The 19,869-nt window shown below is 45.3% G+C and overlaps 1 protein-coding gene across 2 annotated transcripts in view; it reads right to left on the bottom strand.

The window, feature by feature from the left end:
• fgf24 (fibroblast growth factor 24) overlaps positions 1-19,869 on the bottom strand; it is a 130,863-nt gene that overhangs the window by 23,925 nt on the left and 87,069 nt on the right. For both annotated transcript variants that reach the window (XM_072577635.1, XM_072577627.1), the window contains one exon: positions 1,062-1,168. In XM_072577635.1, coding sequence (XP_072433736.1) covers positions 1,062-1,168 — 107 coding nt within the window. The remainder of the gene's footprint in view (positions 1-1,061; positions 1,169-19,869) is intronic.

The raw sequence follows: 19,869 nt of genomic DNA, 5'->3' as shown, positions 1-19,869 counted from the left end.
AATGGTTTCCTGCTTGTCATTAGACCGCTTCATTTTTTAAAAACATGAACTGAATTCGCCTTATTGTCACATGTACTGCCCGTGGGAGTGGTAGAGTCAGAATCATTGGCGACCTTTAAGCGGCATTTGGATAGGTACATGGATGGGTGCTTAATCTAGGTTAGAAGTTCGGCACAACATCGTGGGCCGAAGGGCCTGTTCTGTGCTGTATTGTTCTATGTTCTATGTTCTATGTACTCACATGAGTACAGTGAAAAGTTTACAAGGCACTACTTACGGCACCATGTTAGGTACAAAGGTACATAGGTACACCTTCTTGAGTACAAATTCTAAGGGAAAAAAAAAGACATAAAAAGTCCAGCATTACAGGCCCTCAAATTTCAGATGTAACAATCAAATTCCAATGTCACCATCCGCCATGGTGAGATTCAAACTCATAGCCTCAGAGCATTAGCCTGGGTCTCTGGATTACATTCAGTCGAGTCACATTATCCCTCATCCCTGAAGAGTTGTTAACCAGCGAGTAATGATGTAAAGTAGTTGGAAAAGATGACATGAGAGAAAACATTTTCAACAATGATTTATAATGTGTTATCTGAAAGGGCATTGAACACATATTCAATAGTAACCATCAGTAAGGAACGGCATAAATGCTCAATGGTGAAAATTGCAGGGATATGGGGAAGTAGATGGAAGGACTAAATGGATTGTGGACAAGCACAAGAGGTAGCACAGACTTAGCGGCTGAATGGCCTCCTGTGCTTTCATTGGCACAGTGAAATGTTTCAAGGAGTTGATCAAGCAGGTACAAAAGCTACATTGGATATCTTAAGTATAAAGAAAACATTCCACTTTAACAATGCTGATCTACAGAGATAGCTAAATATGGATAGATTTTGCGAGCAAGGCATATATAAGTTCACACAGTCAAGGCAGGGAAATGGAGTTAAGATACAGATCAAACCTGATCCAACCGAAATGAATAACAGGCTCCCGTTCCTATGGCCACATGATACGTGAGGACCTCATACTAGAAACATCTATCAGAAAGTAAGAATTACCTTGCCCAGAATCTTCCCTCGCTTGCTCATGCAGATGTAATGACCTGTCTCTTTGCCCTTTATTCGCACGTGGCTGCCGAATGTATCAGTCTCCACCACAAGAAGAGCTGCAAAGAGAAGAGAAGTTTTAAAAAAATGGAATAAGCACATCAGCAAACCTAAGGTCAAGACAAATCTACGTGGCCCATAGAAGACCATCCTCTGGTATCTTAACTATCCAAAAGCATCTCATGCCACTCAAACTCTATTCTGTTGAAGTTCACTCCATCAGCTCTGGGTAATCCAAGATGGAGGACGGAAAACGTTGTGGTTGTAAGATCTGCTCTTTTGTTATGAGGTATTTTCAGTGTTGGAGCTGATTTTCTCGAATTCTAGAAGCAGTAATTACTGTTTTATAAGCTGTTGCATTGTTTGGGAACTTTGAGGAAAAGAAATAAACCAAATCATCGGCACATTGAAAAAAGAGGAAGAGATTCACAAGGGACTAAGGGGCAATTTTTTTTTCACGCAGAGGGTGGTGCGGGTATGGAATGAGCTGCCAGAGGAAGTGGTGGAGGCAGGTACTGTTACAACATTTAAAAGGCATCTGGATGGGTGTATGAATAGGATGGGTTTTTGGGGATGTGGGCCAAAAGCTGGCAAATGGGGCTAGATTTATCTATTATATCTGGCTGGCATGGATGAGTTGGACTGAAGAATCTGTTTCCGTGCTGTACAGCTCTATGGCTGTAGAACATTAACTAAATCCCACCTTCCTCGTATCTAATCCTAATATTACTGAAAAGAGAGATGTGTTATCCAATCTTTCATCTTGCTTTCCTCAGGACAAATGCAAGAATGTCATGTTTCAAACCATCACATCAATTTATAACTAGCTGTCAATTTATAATTGGTTGTCAAGTTGAATCTTTACCATGTGGAAAGCATTGGGAATGAACAGGCTCTCGACACTCCCAGGTAGTTCAAAATTGGTGCAAGTCTTGAAAATATTCCTTCTGTTTGCAGAGAATGAGTCTGTAAGAGTGTATGTTACATCCAGTGAATGTATATGAAGCAATGGGTTTCTGTGTGTTTGAAGTTAATATTTAATTTGTCAGTATTTCTACAGTTACAATGAATTATTTGGAAAAATAGTTTCTCAGCCTAGCTTCAGAGTGAATGAGTTTTGTATATTTGTGGACATTTGTTCATTTTAGATGTGATCCAGCATTGGAAATAATGAGATCTCAAGGTTAGTTGGACAGTTTCGGAAATTTTGTTTAAGCTTAAAGGAAATATCCAAGTTGAGAGAGAAATAGACTTTTAGCTTCACTTTTGATTTTGAGTGGCGCAGTTATTTGAAGTCTTTGGAATAGGATAGCCATGCGCAATGTGTTCCAGAAGAGGGAAGGATATGTGGGAAATTAAGTTACCTGGTAGTGAAAAGTTAGTTTCAGATTCAGACCAGAAGTGTTGGAATAAACTCCTGAAGAGATGACTTAAAGCTGATCACATTTAAACCCATGTGAAACTATCATTGTTGCAACCTATATGTTGAAGTCACAAGCAGGGTTCTTTTGAATAGAAAAGCAGCGACATGCTTCTGAGACTTTATAAAGCTCTAGTTAAGCCCCATTTAGAATACTGTGTCCAATTTTGGGCTCCACACCTCAGGAACGACATACTATTACTGGAGTGTATCCAGCAGACATTCACATGGATGATCCCTAGAATGGTAGGCCTAACATATGATGAATGGCTGAGGATTCTGGAATTGTCTTCATTGGAGCTTAGAAGGTTGAGGGGAGATCTAATAGAAACATATAAGATAATGCATGGCTTAGAAAGAGCAGACGCTAGGAAGTTTTCGTTAGGCGGGGAGACTAGGATCCAAGGACACAGCCTTAAAATTAGAGGGGGTCAATTCAGAATGGAAATGAGGAGACATTTCTTCAGCCAGAGAGTGGTGGGCCTGTGGAATTCATTGTCACGGGGCGCAGTGGAGGCTGGGATGTTGGGTATCTTCAAGGCAGAGATTGATAAATTCTTGATATCGCAAGGAATTAAAGGCTACGGGGAGATTGCGAGGATGTGGAGTTGAAATGCCCCACATCAGCCATGATTAAATGGCAGAGTGGACTCGATGGGCTGAATGGCCTTACTTCCACTCCTACATCTTATGGTCTCATGGTCTTAATTTTCTTACTGACTACACAGGTCTCTGAGGCACATGTGAGGCAGTGACTTACAGAATCAGAAACCAATGCTGTGTTTGATGTGCCAGTCACCGTGCATGGGACATGCCGCATGCATACATAGCCATGCAGTTTAGAGGGAACGTTGGTTCCAGGTGACTTTACCTGCTGAAGTATTGGATACAGGAATGGTGGTGCCAGTAATATACAAACGATGTGTTGAGTGCTGTACCAGTGACGTATTTTGGTTACAACACAAATGCTGTTTTGTTTCCTTTCAGTTTATACAGGAATGCTTTGGAATTAGTGGGATTATACTTTTACTGTGTGTTAAAAAATATCTTTGAAATTGTATTATACGTGGATGGTTCGAATTATTCCATTTTATCTTCATTTTTTCCATAATAAGCTTTCAGTTTATCGTTAAAGGATTGTCAGTAGTATTACCTGTTTATGTTTCAGTGAGAGACCACCTTGTTGAAATTAAAAGGATTAAAATTATGACCAGGTTCCTGTTGGAATCTGGTTTGTTGAGTATCACATCATCTAAGATCATAGTAATCTCAGCTGATTAACTTAAAATGTAGCCATAAGTCTCTAAGAAATAGGAGTAGAATTAGGCCATTTATCCCATCATGCCTGCTCCACCACTCAGTCATGGCTGATATGTTTCTCAATCCCATTGTCCTTCCTTCTCCCTGTAACCCTTAATCCCTTTATCAATCAAGAACCTATCTATCTCTGTCTGAAGTACACTCATTGGCCTCCACAGCCCTCTGTAGTAGTGAGTTCCACTGATTCCCCACCCTCTGACTGAAGAGATTCCTCCTCACTTCAGTTCTCAAGGGTCATCCCTTCACTCTGAGGCTGTGCCCTTGGGTCCCAGTCTTTCCTATTAGTGGAAACATCTCCTCCACCTCCACTCTATCCAGGCCCCTTGGCATTCTCTAAAATTCAATCAGATCACCCTCTGTCCTTCTTAGCCAGTTCAGAGAATTACACTAAGGAACTTTGAGTTCCAGGAAACTCCATCCATCTTCCAGTCTTCAACACTCCAATCCATAAAAGCTCTCAAACTGGGTTTAAATTCATCTAAAGAACTTCAAGGTTTTAGGAAGTGTCGATTTTGGCATTTCCTGTAAATAAAGCACGCAGTGGGATGAGTTTCAAACAAATGCCAAACTCAATCTACCTTCCATCCCCTTTTAAGTCACTTCAAGAAAGAGAGGTCACAGTTTTAAGACAGATTTGAAGAGAAATCATTTCTCTCAAAGCATTCTGAATTTGTGGAGTTCACTCCCTGAGAATGTGGTAAACACTGGGACCCTGAATAAATTTAAGGAACAAATAGATTTTTAATTCATAAGGGTTATGGAGAGTTGGCAGGAAAATGGCGTGGAGTGAGATGAGATCAATTATGATCGTAATAAATGTTGGAGCAGGCTCAAGGGGCTGAATGATCCACTCCTGATCCTGGTTCTTATGTTATTAAGTTCTTATCAATGAGCTTAACAAAGCTCTGATATAAACATGACTTCTTTCGGTTGCTCCAAATATCACAAAGCAGCTCACCATCAATGGTTTCATTTCAAAGTCTGTTATGATGTGATACAGTGACCAATTAACATATAGTAAACTCTTGATTAATGATGAAAGTGAGCAATTAATGATTTGCTGATATTGAACAGGAGGATGTGGGAAGAGTTTACATTGCTTTAGAAAGTGCAATGGGATTCTCAAGACTCGCCTCCATGACTCCCTGTGCCTTAACAGCTTTCCCCTATTTCATAGTTTCCTCAAGGAATACCTTAATAATCAACTGTGACAATTACTTCCCTTCCTTACTAGGTGTCTATCAAGCTTGAACATCTAGTTGCAGATGGAGTTTAATACAGATCAATGTGAGGCATTGCATTTTAGAAAGGCAATTCAGAGCAGGATTTATACATTTAATGGTAGGGTCCTAGGGAGTGTTGCTGAACAAAGAGATCTTGGAGTGCAGGCTCATAGTTCCTTGAAAGTGGGGTCACAGGTAAACAGGATAGTGAAGTAAGTGTTTGGTACACTTGCCTTTATTGGTCAGTGCATTGGGTAGAGGAGTTAGGAGGTCATGTTGCAGCTGCATAGGACATTGGTTAGACCCCATTTGGAATACTGTAATTCATTCAGTTCTGGTCTCCCTGCTAGAGGAGGGATGTTGTTAACTTGAAAGGGTATGGAAAAGATTTTCAAGGATGTCACCAGGTTTAGAGGGTTTGAGTGATATGGAGTTTGACTAGGATGGGGTTATTTTCTATGGAGCATCAGAGACTAAGGTGTGACCTTTTTGAGGTTCATGAAATCATGAGAGGCATGGATAGGATGAATAGCCAAAGTCTGTTTCCCAGAGTGAGGTAGTCCGAAAGCAGAGGCATAGGTTTAATGTGAGAGGTGAAAGTTTTAAAAGGGACCTTAGGGCCAACTTTTTCATGCAGAGGGTGGTGTGTGTATGGAATGAACCACCAGAGGATGTGGTGGAGGCTGGTACAATTACGTTCAAAAGGCATCTGGATGGGCATGTGAATAGAAAGGGTTCAGAGGGAAAGGGGTCCTATGCTGGCACATGGGATTAGATTAATTTAGGATATCTGGTTGGATAGATGATTTGTACCGAAGTGTCTGTTTCTGTGCTGCACATCTCTATGACTCTATCTCCTGCCTCTGTTTCTGGGAAGAATTTATAGAACCTTTCTCTTCACCCCGCTTCATCCTTTAGGTGGTGTGGGCTTGTAGGAGAACTTAATTTCATTTACAATAAGAATCAAACACTGATAGCAAGAGAGATAAACTGCCCCATACACCCAATCTGACTCTTCTTGCTGCTAAACCCACCCTGCAGAATGGGAGAGTGTTTCTGAAAGAGACTACCCAGGTATGAGCGTTGGATTCAGACTGTTCCAGACTCTTTCATGGTCGGCAGTTGGGAGTTGTTAAGAGAGAAGTATTTGACATGAGCAAAGAAATCAAGGTCTTATTTGGTTTGGCAACTGCCCTCCTGTTGCTCACTTTGTCAAGCCAAGCTCATCCAGATTCTAAGTCAGAAGGCTGTGACTTCCAAATCCCCTTTCAGAATCTTGAACATGAATTCTAAGCTGCTGGAGTGAGATCTTAGACCAAACTCCCATCTGCCCTCAGAAGTGGGCACAGGAAATTCTGTGACACTCTTTTTGAAGAACAGCAGGAGGGAGTTATCTCTGATGATTTATCCCCGAGCAAGCAATTTTTTTTAAAAATGGATTATCTAGTGATCAAGGGATTGCTGTACGTGTGATCTTGCTCTGTGTAGTCTAGGGTGACTATACAGCAAGAGCAACTGCACTCCAAATGTGCGTCATTGACTGTGAAGCATGTTGGGACATTTTGAGGCCAAGTCAGATGCATTATAAATGGAAATCCTTTCATACGGTCTGGCATCCCCGTGATTCAATGATGTTGCTTCTGCAACCTTATTGTGATGTGTCATGCTTATTTTATCCTTCTCAAGGATTCAGTTGTGGAATTTGTCCCTCCCTCAGTCCATCCCAGCTCCTGCAATGTTTAGGTTTGGAAAACCCAAGGCTAGTGCCATCTCATCGCATTTGCACACCTCCTCATCTTTGCAAGATTGTGACTGTCTCCCAACAGTAAGCCACACTCCTTCACGTGAGTCACTGGGAAAGTGAAGTCAGACCTCATAACTGCTGGCAGTTATGGGCAAACACATCTTATTTTTGTTTTCTGTACCGTGGTCTCACTATCTAAATAGCACGGCTAATTACACTCGTGGTTTTTTTTTCTCTCTGCTGTAAACGTTGGGAGTACTGGCTGGCCCACAACATTCTGGTCAGCAGCACTCACACAGGCGTAAGCAAAGTTCTGCCAACACCAAAGTATTCACCAGTCCAGCAAGTCTGACTTGGCAGAGGGCAGCAGGAACACTGAGGCACTGCAAAGGTCACAGCTGGGTAGAGAGGGAGAGAGGCTCTTTATAAAAATGAATTCTTGCGATGTGGATCTCCCTGGCAACTCTGACACTGATTTTCAGTTGTCTTAACTAAGTGGATGTCTTAGCCACTTCAGAGGGCAGTTAAGAGCCAACCACATTGGCATTAGGACAGGAGTCACTTGTAAGGAACCTAAAGGGACACTGGTAAACCAGCTAGGCTTTCACAGCAGATTTCACCTGATGAAGGAGCAGCGCTCCAAAAGTTTGTGATTTCAAATAGATCTGCTGGATTAGAACCTGGTGTTGTGAGCCTTTGACCTTGTTCACCACCAGCACCTCGACATCATAGCAGCTACCGTAGTAATTATGCTGTCACTTTTACTGACAGCTCATTTATAATCATAGGATCCCTACAGTGTGGAAACAGGCCCTTCGGCCCAGCAAGCCCATACCAACCCTCTGAAGAGTATTCCACCCAAACCCATTCCCCTACCCTATTACTCTGAATTTACCCCTGACTACTGCACCTAGCCTACTCATCCTTGAACACAATGGGCAATTTAGCATGGCCAAATCACCCAACCTGCACATCTTTGGACTGTGGGAGGAAACCGGAGCACCCAGAGGAAACCCACACAGACAAGGGGAGAGTGTGCAAACTTCACACAGACGGTTGCCCGAGGCTGGATTCGAACCTGAGTCCCTGGCGCTGTGAGGCAGCAGTGCTAACCACCGAGCCGCCGTGCCACCGTTTATGCTCCCAGATTTTCTACATTCTTTGAAACAAAAAATTATGTCAAACGTTTAAACTGTCAGAGGGGGACTATTATTCAAATCCTATCGGTCTGGACTGTAGGTTAGGACTGAGTTGAGGAGGAACCTCCTCACCCAAAGGATGGTGAGTGGGTGGGATTTGCTGCCCAGTCAAGCAGTTGAGGTGACCTCGTTGAATGTTTTGAAGGTAAAGTTAGATAGGTTTTTGAACAGTAAAGGAATTAAGGGTCATGGTGTGAGGATGGGTAAGTGGAGCTGCGACCACTAAAAGATCAGCCATGGTCTTACTGAATGGCAGAGCAGGCTCAAAGGGGACAGGTGGCTTACTCCTGCTCCTAGTTCTTATGTCTCTCTGTCTCTCAATAACAAAACTTGTGTTTATTTAGCATTCGGGATGTAACAACACATCCCCAATTGGAGCACTTTACATTTAATTTTGAGCCACAGCAGGAGAAACTTGGGCAAAAGAGCAAAATCCAGCTCGAAGAGCAAGATCAGTCTTTTGCGCCTTACATCAGGCAGATATACTGGCATTGGATGCAATTGAGAGAACATTCACTAAGCTGATATCAGCTGTGGAGGGACTGTTTTACAAGAAGATGTTGAGTAGGTTGGGCCTGTGCAAATTGGAGTTAATTCGTTGAAGCATACAAGATTCTTCAGCGCCTTGACACGGTAGATGCAGAAAGATTGTTTTCCCTTGGGGGAGAGTTTGGGACCAGAGGGGTACAATCTCAGAATAAGGAGTTGAACACTAAAACAGAGACGAAAAAGAATTTCTTTTCTCAGAAAGTAGTGGATCTGTGCAATTCTTTACTACTGAGGGCTATTCAGGCTGTTTCATTAAGTATAGGGGAGGTGATCACCGAGAGACACTATCCCTACACTATTGATCTAGAAATTCAGCTAATGTTCTGGGGACATGGGTTTGAATCCCACTACTGCAATTGGTGGAATCTGAACTTAAAAAAAACAAAATCTGGAATTAAGAATCTACTGATGACCATGGAAGGGAAAAATGAGGACTGCAGATGCTGGAAATCAGAGTCTAGATTAGAGTGGTGCTGGAAAAGCACAGCAGGTCAGGCAGCATCCGAGGAGCAGGAAAATCGATATTTTGGGCAAAAGCTCTTCATCAGGAATGAAGGCAGGGAGCCTGCGGGGTGCAGAGACAAATGGGAGGGGGGTGGGGCTGGGGAGAAGGTAGCTCAGAGTACAATAGGTGAATGGGGTTGGGGATGAAAGGACTGTGGAGCGGATAGGTGGGAAGGGAGATTGGCAAATAGTACAAATAGTACAGGTCACAAGGACAGTGCTGAGCTGGAAGGTTGGAACTGAGGTAACGTGGGGGGGCGGGGAAATGAGGAAACTGGTGAAATCCACATTGATGCCATGGGGTTGAAGTGTTCTGAGGTGGAAGATGAGGCATTCTTCCTCCAATGTTGGGTAGTGAGAAAGTGGCAATGGAGGAGGCCCAGGACCTGCATGTCCTCGGCAGAGTGGAGGGGGAGTTGAAATGTTGGGCCATTGGGAAGTGGGATTGATTGCTGCGGGGGTCCCAGAGATGTTCCCTGAAGCGTCCAGTCTCCCCAATGTAGAGGAGACTGCATTGAGAGCAACAGATTCAATAAATGATATTAGTGGATGTGCAGGTAAAACTTTGATGGATGTGGAAGGCTCCTTTGGGGCCTTAGATGGAGGTAAGAGAGGAGGTGTGGACGCAGGTTTTGCAATTCCTGTGGTGACAGATGTAGGTGTCAGGACAGGAGGGTGGGTTTTTGGGGGGGCATGGACCTGGCCAGGTAGTCACAGAGGGAGCGGTCTTTGCGGGAAGCGGAAAGGGGTGGGGAGGGAAATATATCCCTGTTGGTGGGGTCTGTTTGGAGGTGGTGGAAATGTTGGCAGATGATGCGGTTTATGCAAAGGTTGGTAGGATGGAAGGTGAGGACAGGGGGTGGGGGGGGGGTGGTTCTGTCATTGTTATGGTTGGAGGGGTGGGACAAAAGCAGGACAAATCCAACCCGGCCAATTACCTGCCCATCAGTCTACTCTCGATCATCAGTAAAGTGATGGAAGGTGTCATTAACAGTGCTATCAAGCAGCACCTGCTCAGCAATAACCTGCTCAGTGACGCTCAGTTTGGGTTCCACCAGGGTCACTCAGCTCCTGACCTCATTACAGCCTTGGGTCAAACATACACAAAAGAGCTGAACTCCAGAGGGGAGGGGAGTGGGACAGCCCTTGACATCAAGGCTGCATTCGACTGAGTGTGACATCAAGGAGCCCTTGTAGAACTGGAATCAATGGGTATTGGGGGGCAAGCTCTCTGCTGGTTGGAGTCATACCTGGCTCATAGGAAGATGATTCTGATTGTTTGAAGTCAGTCATCCCAGCTCCAGGACATCTCTGCAGGAGTTCCTCAGGGTAGTGTCCTAGGCCCGACCATTTTCAGCTGCTTCATCAATGACCTTCCCTCCATCATAAGGTCAGAACTGGGGATGTTCACCAATGATTGCACAATGTTCGGCACCATTTGTGACTCCTCAGATTTTGAAGCAGTCCATGTTCATATGCAACATAAATGATTTGGTAAAAAACTTGGTGGGTCTAATTTGATTAGATTTGATTCATTGTCATGTTTACCTGGGTACAGTGAAAAGCTTTGTAATTCGTAAGTTTGTGAACGATGCAAAGATTGGTGGAGTGTGGATAGTGAGGAGGACTGTCAGAGGATACAGAAGGATATTGATCAGTTGGAGGCATGGGCAGAAAAACAGCAGATGGACTTTAAACTGGATCATTGTGAGGTGATATATTTTGAAGGTCGAGTGGAAAATATATCGCGAATGGCAGAACCCTTAGGCATATTGATATGCAGAGGGATCTGGGTGTGCAGGTCCACAGATCACTGAAGGTGGCAGTGCAGGGAGATAAGGGAGTAAAAAAGGCTTGTGTCATGCTTGCCTTCATTGTGGGGGCATTGAGTATAAGGACAGACAAGTTATGCTGCAGCTTTATAGAATTTTAATTACACCACACTAGGAATATTGCATACATTTCTTGTCACCACACTTCAAAATTGGTGGAGTGCGGATAGTGAGGAGGATTGTCAGAGGATACAGCAGGGCAGCATGTGGGTGGCACAGGGGCTCAGTGGTTAACACTGCTGCCTCACAGCGCCAGGGACATGGGTTTGATTCCAGCTTCAGGCTGTGGAGTTTGCACATTCTCACCGTGTCTGTGTGGGTTTCCTCCGGGTGCTCCGGTTTCCTCCCACAATCCAAAGATGTGTAGGTCAGGAGAATTGGCCATGCTAAGTTGCCCATAGTGATAGATGCGTGAGTGGGGGAATGGGTCTGGGTGGTTACTCTTCGGAGGGTCGATGTGGATTTGTTGGGCCGAAGGGCCTGTTTCCAGACTGTAAGGAATCTAATCTAATCTAAACTACCAGACGGATGTGGATGTTTTGGAGAAGGTACAAAAAAGATTTATCAGGATGTTACCTGGGATGGGGGATTTTAGCTATGAAGAAAAGTTGGATAGACTGGGTTTGTATTCACTGGAATGCAGGAGGTTGAGGGCGACCTGATGGGAATTTGTAAGATTGTGAATGGCATGGATGGAGGGTTTTCCCACAGTGGATTGATCAATAACTAGGGGATACAAGTTCATCATGCAGGGGGCAGTGGGGGAGGGGGGGGGGGGGGGGGGAGGTGAGTGCCTGGAAGAGGTGGTGGAAGCAGACACAATAACAATATTCAACAAGCACTCGGATGAATACATGAATAGGAAGGGAATACATGGATACGGATCTTGTAAATGAAGACGGATTTAGTATGGAAGGGAAAAATGTGTTGGCACAATCTTGGAGGGCAGAGGACATGTTCCTGTGCAGTACTGTTCTTTGCAATAAGATCTGGACAATATCCAGGCTTGGCAAGTGGCAAGTAATATTCACACCACACAAATGCCAGGCTATGACCACCAACAATATGAGACGATCTAACCATCTCTTGTCATTCAATGGTGTTACCATCACCAAATCCCCCACCATCACCATTCTGGGAGTTATCATTCACCAGAAACTCAACTGTACTCACCATATAAACACAGTGGCTATAAGAGCAGGTCAGGGGTTAGGAATACTGCAGGGAATAACTCACCTCCTCACTCCTCAAATCCATCTACAAGGCACAAGTCAGGAGTGTGCTGGAAAACTCCCCACTTGTCTGGATGGGCGCAGCTCCAACAACACTCAAGAAGCTTGACATCATCCATAACAAAGCAGCCCGCTTGATTCGCACCACATCCACAAACATTCAATCCCTCCACCAATGACAGGAGGAGCATGGTGTATTATCTACAAGAAGAACTGCAAAAATTCACCAATAATCCTTAGACAGTACCTTCTAAGGCCATGTCCACTTTAAATGGAAGGACAAAGGTAGCAGATACATGGGAACACCATCCCCTGCAAGTTCCCCTCCAAACCACTCACCATCCTGACTTGGAAATATATCGCTGTTCCTTCATTATCACTGGGTCAAAATCCTGGAATTCCCTCCCTCAGGGCATTGTGGGTCAACGCACAGCAGGTGGACTGCAGCAGTTCAAGAAGGCAGCTCACCCCCACCTTCTCAAGGGGCAACTAGGGACGGGCAATAAATGCTGTCCCAACCAGCAATGCCCACATCCCACAAAAAGGAAAAAAAAGTCAAGGCCGAGATAGGCAGATATTTAATCAGTAAGGGTTCAAGGGCTATGGGGGAAAGTCAGGAAAGTGAAGTTGAGGATTGTCAGATCAGCCATGATCCCATTGAATGGGGGAGCAGATTCAATAGGCTGAATAGCCTACTGCTGCTCCTGTGTTTTATTGTTTCTAAGAGATGTGTTTCAAGAGGAGTCTTAAAGAAGGGGAGAGAGAGAGAGAGGCAGTGAGACAGCGAGGTTATGGGCGGCACGGTGGCACAGTGGTTAGCACTGCTACCTCACAGCGCCAGAGACCCGGGTTCAATTCCCGCCTCAGGCGACTGACTGTGTGGAGTTTGCACGTTCTCCCCGTGTTTGCGTGGGTTTCCTCTGGGTGCTCCGGTTTCCTCCCACAGTCCAAAGATGTGCAGGTCAGGTGAATTGGCCATGCTAAATTGCCCGTAGTGTTAGGTAAGGGGTAGATGTAGGGGTATGGGTGGGTTGCGCTTCGGCAGGGCGGTGTGGACTTGTTGGGCCGAAGGGCCTATTTCCACACTGTAAGTAATCTAATCTAATCTAAAAAGTTTAGGTTCCAGAGCTTCGGACCCAGGCAGCTAAAGACGCAGCCACCAATGGTGGAGTGATTAAACTTTGATATGCTGAAGAGGTGGGAGTTAGAGGAGAACAGATATCTTGGAAGAATGTGCACCAATGGAGTTGGCACGGTTAGGCAGGGCCGAGCTGTCGGATAGGTTTGAAAATGGGTCCGTGCATTTTAAAATCAGGGACATGTTTAACCAGGAAATAATGTACGTTAACAAGTATAAGGATACTGGCGGTGAGTTAGAACATGGACAACTGAGATTTTGAATAACTTCACATTTACATAGGGTCAGTTTGGGAGGCCTATTCAGGAGTGACACCGGAAGGCAGCCCCAGTCAGTGGGAATTTAGCTCAGTTCAATGCGGAAACAAATGGAGAGAGGAAAACCAGAGTCTTTCAGTCAACCAGGTTAACAACAACTTTACACAGTGCATTTTATAGAATAAAACATCCCAAGGTGCTACACACAGGAGCATGCTAAAACAAATTACAACACTGCCACACAAGGCTGCCCAAAAGGTTGGCCAAAAAAGTAGGTTCAAGTGTTTATATTAAAGGAGGAAGGTGAGGTATGGATTTGGACAGGTGCAGCCAGGGCATGCCAGAGCATGGGGCCTACGGCAACTAAAACCTTGGCTTCCAATGGTGGTACAATGAGAATTGGGAACGCAGAAGAGTCCAGAATGAGAAAGGCACAGGTATCCCCGATGGCTGTGCTGCTAGAGGAGGTTTTGGAGATATGGAAGGGTGAGGTGAAGGAAAGATACATATAAAATAAACCTGAGAAAAGAAGGCTGAGAGGAGATTGGATAGAAGTTTACAAAATTGTGAGTGACCTGGACAGTGTAGATAGGGAGAAGCTGTTCCCATTCATAAAACAAAAATAGAACAAGAAGGCAAAGGTTTAAAACAATGTGCCAGATAAGCATGAGTGATATAAGAATTTATTTTTCACACACTAGGGTCTGGAATGCACTGCCTGGGAGTGTGCTAGATGCAGGTTCAATTGAGCCGTTCAAGAGCGCGTTATTTAGACAGAGCTGGGGAAAGGGCAGGAGTTTGCCACCTGGTTCAGACACGATGGTCTGAATGACTTACTTCTGAGCCATAACAAGTCAGTGATTCTGTGAAGAAAGCAAATTTCAAAGTCACCATTCTGCTTGAACAGGTGCTAGTGCAGCTCAGCAAGCACAGGGCTGATCAGGTGAGAAGGACAGGGTATTAGCATACAGACAGCAGCACCTTGAATGATCCACAGTTCAAGGAGGCCGTGGTATGAAAGATTAGCTGGGAGTGCATTGGAACAATCAATCTAGAAGTCACAAGGATATGAATGAGGTTTTAGCAAATGTTTAATAAGATAAATAAGGTCAGTTAAAATAATTATTACAATAACGTGCTAACTGTGATAGAAAGAAGATTGGGCCATGTTTAACAGATTTGGTGATGGTGTTTATTTCCAGAAATGATGTGAATCAATAGATGACAGTTTCATGCTCACCATTACTGAGAACAGCTTTTAATTTCAGATTTATTGGCTGAATTTTAATACCACAAGTTTCTACAGTGGGATTTTTAACATGTGCGCCCATTTCTCTCGAATACCAGTCCTGTGACATTACCAGTTTGACTCCCTTGCCGACTAATCAGCAGTCTTGATTCATAGAGTACAAATGTTACTTTTGCTCCCTAAATTGGTATTCGTGTGAGTTGTCCTGAAGAGTACAGTGACACAGGGGTTAGTTAGCACTGCTACCTCACGGGACCAGGGTTCAATTCCAGCCTCGGGTAACTCTCTGTGTGGAGTTTGCACATTCTCACCGCATCTGTGTGGGTATCTTCACAAACCAAAGATGAACTGGTCATGCTGGAGTGGCCCAGAGGTGTACAGGCTGAATGGATTAGCCATGAGAAATGAGGGGTTATGGGATGGGGGGGGTGGATGCTCTTTGGAGGGTCAGTGCAGGTTTTAAGGGCCGAAAGGCCTATATTTGCACTGCAGGGATCCTAAGAGTGCAAAACAAAAAGCTTTGACAAAATGTACAATTTTTCCAGCAATATCCAAGTTCTATCTATAAAACTAAACAGCGCTTTTTTTTTAGTCAAGATTAGAGTGGTGCTGGAAAAGCACAGCAGGTCAGACAGCATCTGAGGAGCAGGAAAATTGATGCTTCGGGCAAAAGCCCTTCATCAGGATTCCTGCTTGATTTTCCTGCTCCTCGGATGCTGCCTGACCTGTTGTGCTTTTCCAGCACCACTCTAATCTTGACTCTAATCTCCAGCATCTGCCGTACCCACTTTCACCTAACTATTTTTTTTTAGATTCCCCACAGTGTGGAAACAGCCCAATAAGTCCACACCGACCCTCCGAAGAGTAACCCACCCAGACCCATTCCCCTACCCTATATTTATTTATAAAGTAATTACTGTTCAAATTGACTCTCATAGAGTCACAGAGATGTACAGCACAGAAACAGGCCCTTTGGTCCAACTCGTCCATGCTGACCAGATATTCTAACCTAGTCTAGTCCCATTTGCCAGCAATTGGCTCATATCCTTCTCAGGCAGAAGTGGGCACTGCAGATGTTGGAGATTAGAGTCGAGAGTGTGGTGCTGGAAAAGCACAGCAGGTCAGGCAGCATCTGAGGTGTATGAAAATCGACATTTAGGGCAAAAGCCCTTCATCAGGAACGAGGCTGGGAGCCTCAGGGGTGGACAGATAAATGGGAGGGGGTGGGGCTGGGGAGAAGGTAGCTGAGAGTGCAACAGGTGGATGGAGGTGGGGGTAAAGATGGTAGGTCGGAGGGGAGGGTGGAGGAGATAGGTGGGAAGGAATATTGACAGGTGGGACAGGTCATGAGGACGATGCTGAGCTGGAAGGTTGGAAATGGGTTAAAGTGGGGGTAGGGGGAAATGAGGAAACTGGTGAAATCCGCATTGATGCCATGGGGTTGGAGGGTGCCGAGGCAAGTGATGAGGCGTTCTTCCTCCAGGCATCGGGTGGTGAGGGAGCAGGCGATCGAGGAGGCCCAGGACCTGCATGTCCTCGGCAGGGTGGGAGGGGGAGTTGAAATGTTGGGCCACAGGGCGGTTTGGTTGACTGGTGCGGGTGTCCCGGAGATGTTCCCTAAAGCGGCCTGCGAGGAGGCGTCCAGTCTCCTCAATGTAGAGGAGACCACATGGGGAGCAATGGATACAATAAATGACATTGGTGGATGTGCAGGTAAAACTTTGATGGATGTGGAATGCGCCCTTGGGGCCTTGGACGGAAGTGGGGTGGTGGGCGGGGTAGGTATGGGCGCAGGATTTGCAATTCCTGCGGTGGCAGGGGAAGCTGCCAGGATGGGAGGGTGGGTTGTTGGAGGGGCGTGAACCTGACCAGGTAGTCACGGAGGGAATGGTCTTTGCTGAAAGCAGAAAAGGGTGGGGAGGGAAATATATCCCTGGGGTGGGGTCCGTTTGGAGATGGCGGAAATGTCGTCGGATGACATGGTTCATGCGAAGGTTGGTAGAGTGGAAGGTAAGTACCAGGTGTTGTAGTTGGAGGGGTGGGGTTTGAGGGCGGAGGTGCGGGATGTGGATGAGATGCATTGGAGGGCATCTTCGACCATGTGGGAAGGGAAATTGCTGTCTTTAAAGAAGGAGGCCATCTGGTGTGCTCTGTGGTCTAGATGGCCTCCTTTGACGATTCACAAATTCCCCTCCGATGTGGTTGAAGGTGCCCTCCAACACATCTCGTCTGCGTCCTTCACATCTGCCCTTGAATCCACCTCTCCAATCACAACAAGTGCAGAACCCTCCTGGTCCTCACCTTCCACCCTACCAACCTTCGCATAAACCGCATCATCCACTGACATTTCTGCCACCTCCAAACAGACCCCACCATCAGGGATATGTTTCCCTCCCCACCTCTTTCCGCTTTCAGCAAAGACTGTTCCCTCCGCAACTACCTGGTTAATTCCACACCCCTCAACAACCCACCCTCCCATTCTGGCACCTTCCCCTGCCACCGCAGGAATTGCAAAACCTACGCCCACACCTTCCCCCTCACCTCCATCCAAGGCCCCAAAGAAGCCTTCCACATCCATCAAAGTTTCAACTGCACTTCCACACATGTCATTTATTGTATCCGTTGCTCCCGATGTGGTCTCCTCTACATTGAGGAGACTGGATGCACCAATCAACCACACCGCCCCGTGGCCAAACATTTCAACTCCCCCTCCCACTCAGCTGAGGACATGCAGGTCTTGGGCCTCCTTCACCGCCATTCCCTCACCACCTGATACCTGGAGGAAGAACGCCTCATCTTCTGCCTCGGGACCCTTCAACCCCAGGGCATCAATGTGGATTTCACCAGTTTCCTCATTTCCCCACCCCCACTTTAACCCAGTTCCAAACTTCCAGCTCAGCACCGTCCTCGTGACCTGTCCCACCTGTCAATCTTCCTTCACACCTATCCGCTCCACCCTCCTCTCCGACCCATCACCTTTACCCCACTTCCATCCACTATTAGTTACCTTCTCCCCAGTCCCACTCCCCTTTCCAATTAGCTCTCCACCCCTAAGGTTCCCAGCCTCATTCCTGATGAAGGGCTCCTGCCCGAAACGTCGATTTTCCTGCTCCTCGGATGCTGCCTGATCTGCTATGCTTTTCCAGCACCTCTCTAATCTTGGCCCATATCCCTCTAAATCTTTCCTATTCATATACCCATCCAGATGCCTTCTAAATGTTGTAATTGTACCAGCCTCCTCCACTTCCTCTCACAGCTAATTCCATACACGTACCACTCTTTGTGAGAAAATGTTGCCCCTTAGGTCTCTTTTAAATCTTTCCCCTCTCACCTTAAACCCATGCCCTCTAGTTCTAGACTCCCCCAGTCGACTCACCTAGTTAGATAATCCAAAACTAAACAGCTAGAAATGACAATTGGAAGAAAAAAGAATTAACATTCAACCATTAGTGCAGTAGATTTCCCTTTAAGAAGTCCCAGTCAGAACCATCCCCATGATACAATAAGCCCACTTTATTCTGTGACAAGTGTTTACACTACCAGACTAAACAACCCAATATAAACAGCTACTGCCTGTTATACATACGTGACCCAGGTTTCCCCAGATCGCTGTTACTGAGTCATGACACAGGAACTGATGTTGCATTTTTGGGGCTGGCTGACTTACCATGGGTTCAACCCTTGTTATTTCTGTCATCTCTTCCAGCTCCATAACCATTGGAACATAGGAGTAGGAATTAGTCATTCAGCCCTTTGAGCCTGTTCTTCTGTCTAGTAAACTATGTCCATCTAAGTCTGGCCTCTTGAACGTGTCCAAATTGATCATGCTGAGGTCCTACGGTCTGGAAGTCCCTCTCTAAAATGCCTCCCCACCTGGTCTTTCCATCTTTGAGATGCTCTGTATAACCTAACTCTTTCGTTATCTGTCTAATATTTACCTCATGTGGCTCAGTGCCTAATGACATTTTTGTAGGGCTGTACGTATGCAATATTGTGTAATAGGTGCCATATAAAAATAAATTGTTGTCAAATACATTGAGGAGTCTTTCAAAAAAATGACATGAGATCTTTGCCTGTGAAAGTTATGCTTCATAAGTTGCTGGTTAACCTCCAGCTAAGGCATTGTGTCCAATTCTGGGGCACCCTACTTCAGAAAAAAGATGTCAAGGCCTTTGGAAAAATGCCAAGGCAATCGTTAAAAAAGTTAGACTTTGCTGAAGAAGAGAAGCTGAATAAGGTGAGATCGTCCTCCTTTGAGCAAGAAAACATAGAATCCCTACAGTGTGGAAACAGGCCATTCAGCCCAACGAGTGTAACACAAAGTCTCCAAAGAGCATCCCACCCAGACTCACCCCCCCCCCCCCCAACCCTATCCCTATAACCCTGCATTTCCCATGGCTAGCCCACCTAACCTACATATCCCTATAAGCAATTTAGTGTAGCCAAACCTGCACACGTTTGGATAAATGTAGTTAAGGGGCAATTTTCGAAGTTATGAAACAACTAGAAATGACAAAACAATTGGTTGTAATTTGGAACACTTTGCTTGAAAGAACAGATTCAGCTGCAGCTCTAATGTGCAAATTGGACAAAAAATGGAAAGAGAAAAAATTTTTCAGGCAAGAGGGCAAAAACTGAGGAGTGGGCATGATTGGGTAGACCTACCAAAGGGCTAGTACAGGTGCTATGGGCCACAAAGACTCATTCTGGGCTTTTCATTCTTTAGACAATGAAACTACCTTTGGGATTCTACCTGAGTGATTGGATCAGAATTGAATCCACTCATCAGTAATGCATGGGTGCAGGGATTGAGGGTGGTGGATGTGCTGCCAATCAAGTGGTTTGCTTTATCTTTGGTGCTGACAAGCTTCTTGAGTGTTATTGGAGCTATACGCATCCAGGCAAGTGGGCAGTATTCCATCACACTCCTGACTTGTGCCTTGTAGTTGGTGGATGCTGCATGTGCTATCACTAATACCTTCTGGATATCCATTCCTCAAGGACTGACCTGGTCTAGTGGAAATGAGAATGGTCTAGGCTCCTTTGAAGCATCTCCTTTTGTAAATAAGTTGCTTCTCTGCAACTATTTATAT

Source organism: Chiloscyllium punctatum, chromosome 1 (assembly GCF_047496795.1).
Source record: "Chiloscyllium punctatum isolate Juve2018m chromosome 1, sChiPun1.3, whole genome shotgun sequence".
NCBI classification, from domain to species: Eukaryota; Metazoa; Chordata; class Chondrichthyes; order Orectolobiformes; family Hemiscylliidae; genus Chiloscyllium; species Chiloscyllium punctatum.
Note: the sequence above shows the minus strand (reverse complement) of the source record. Positions and strands in the feature narration are given on the sequence as shown.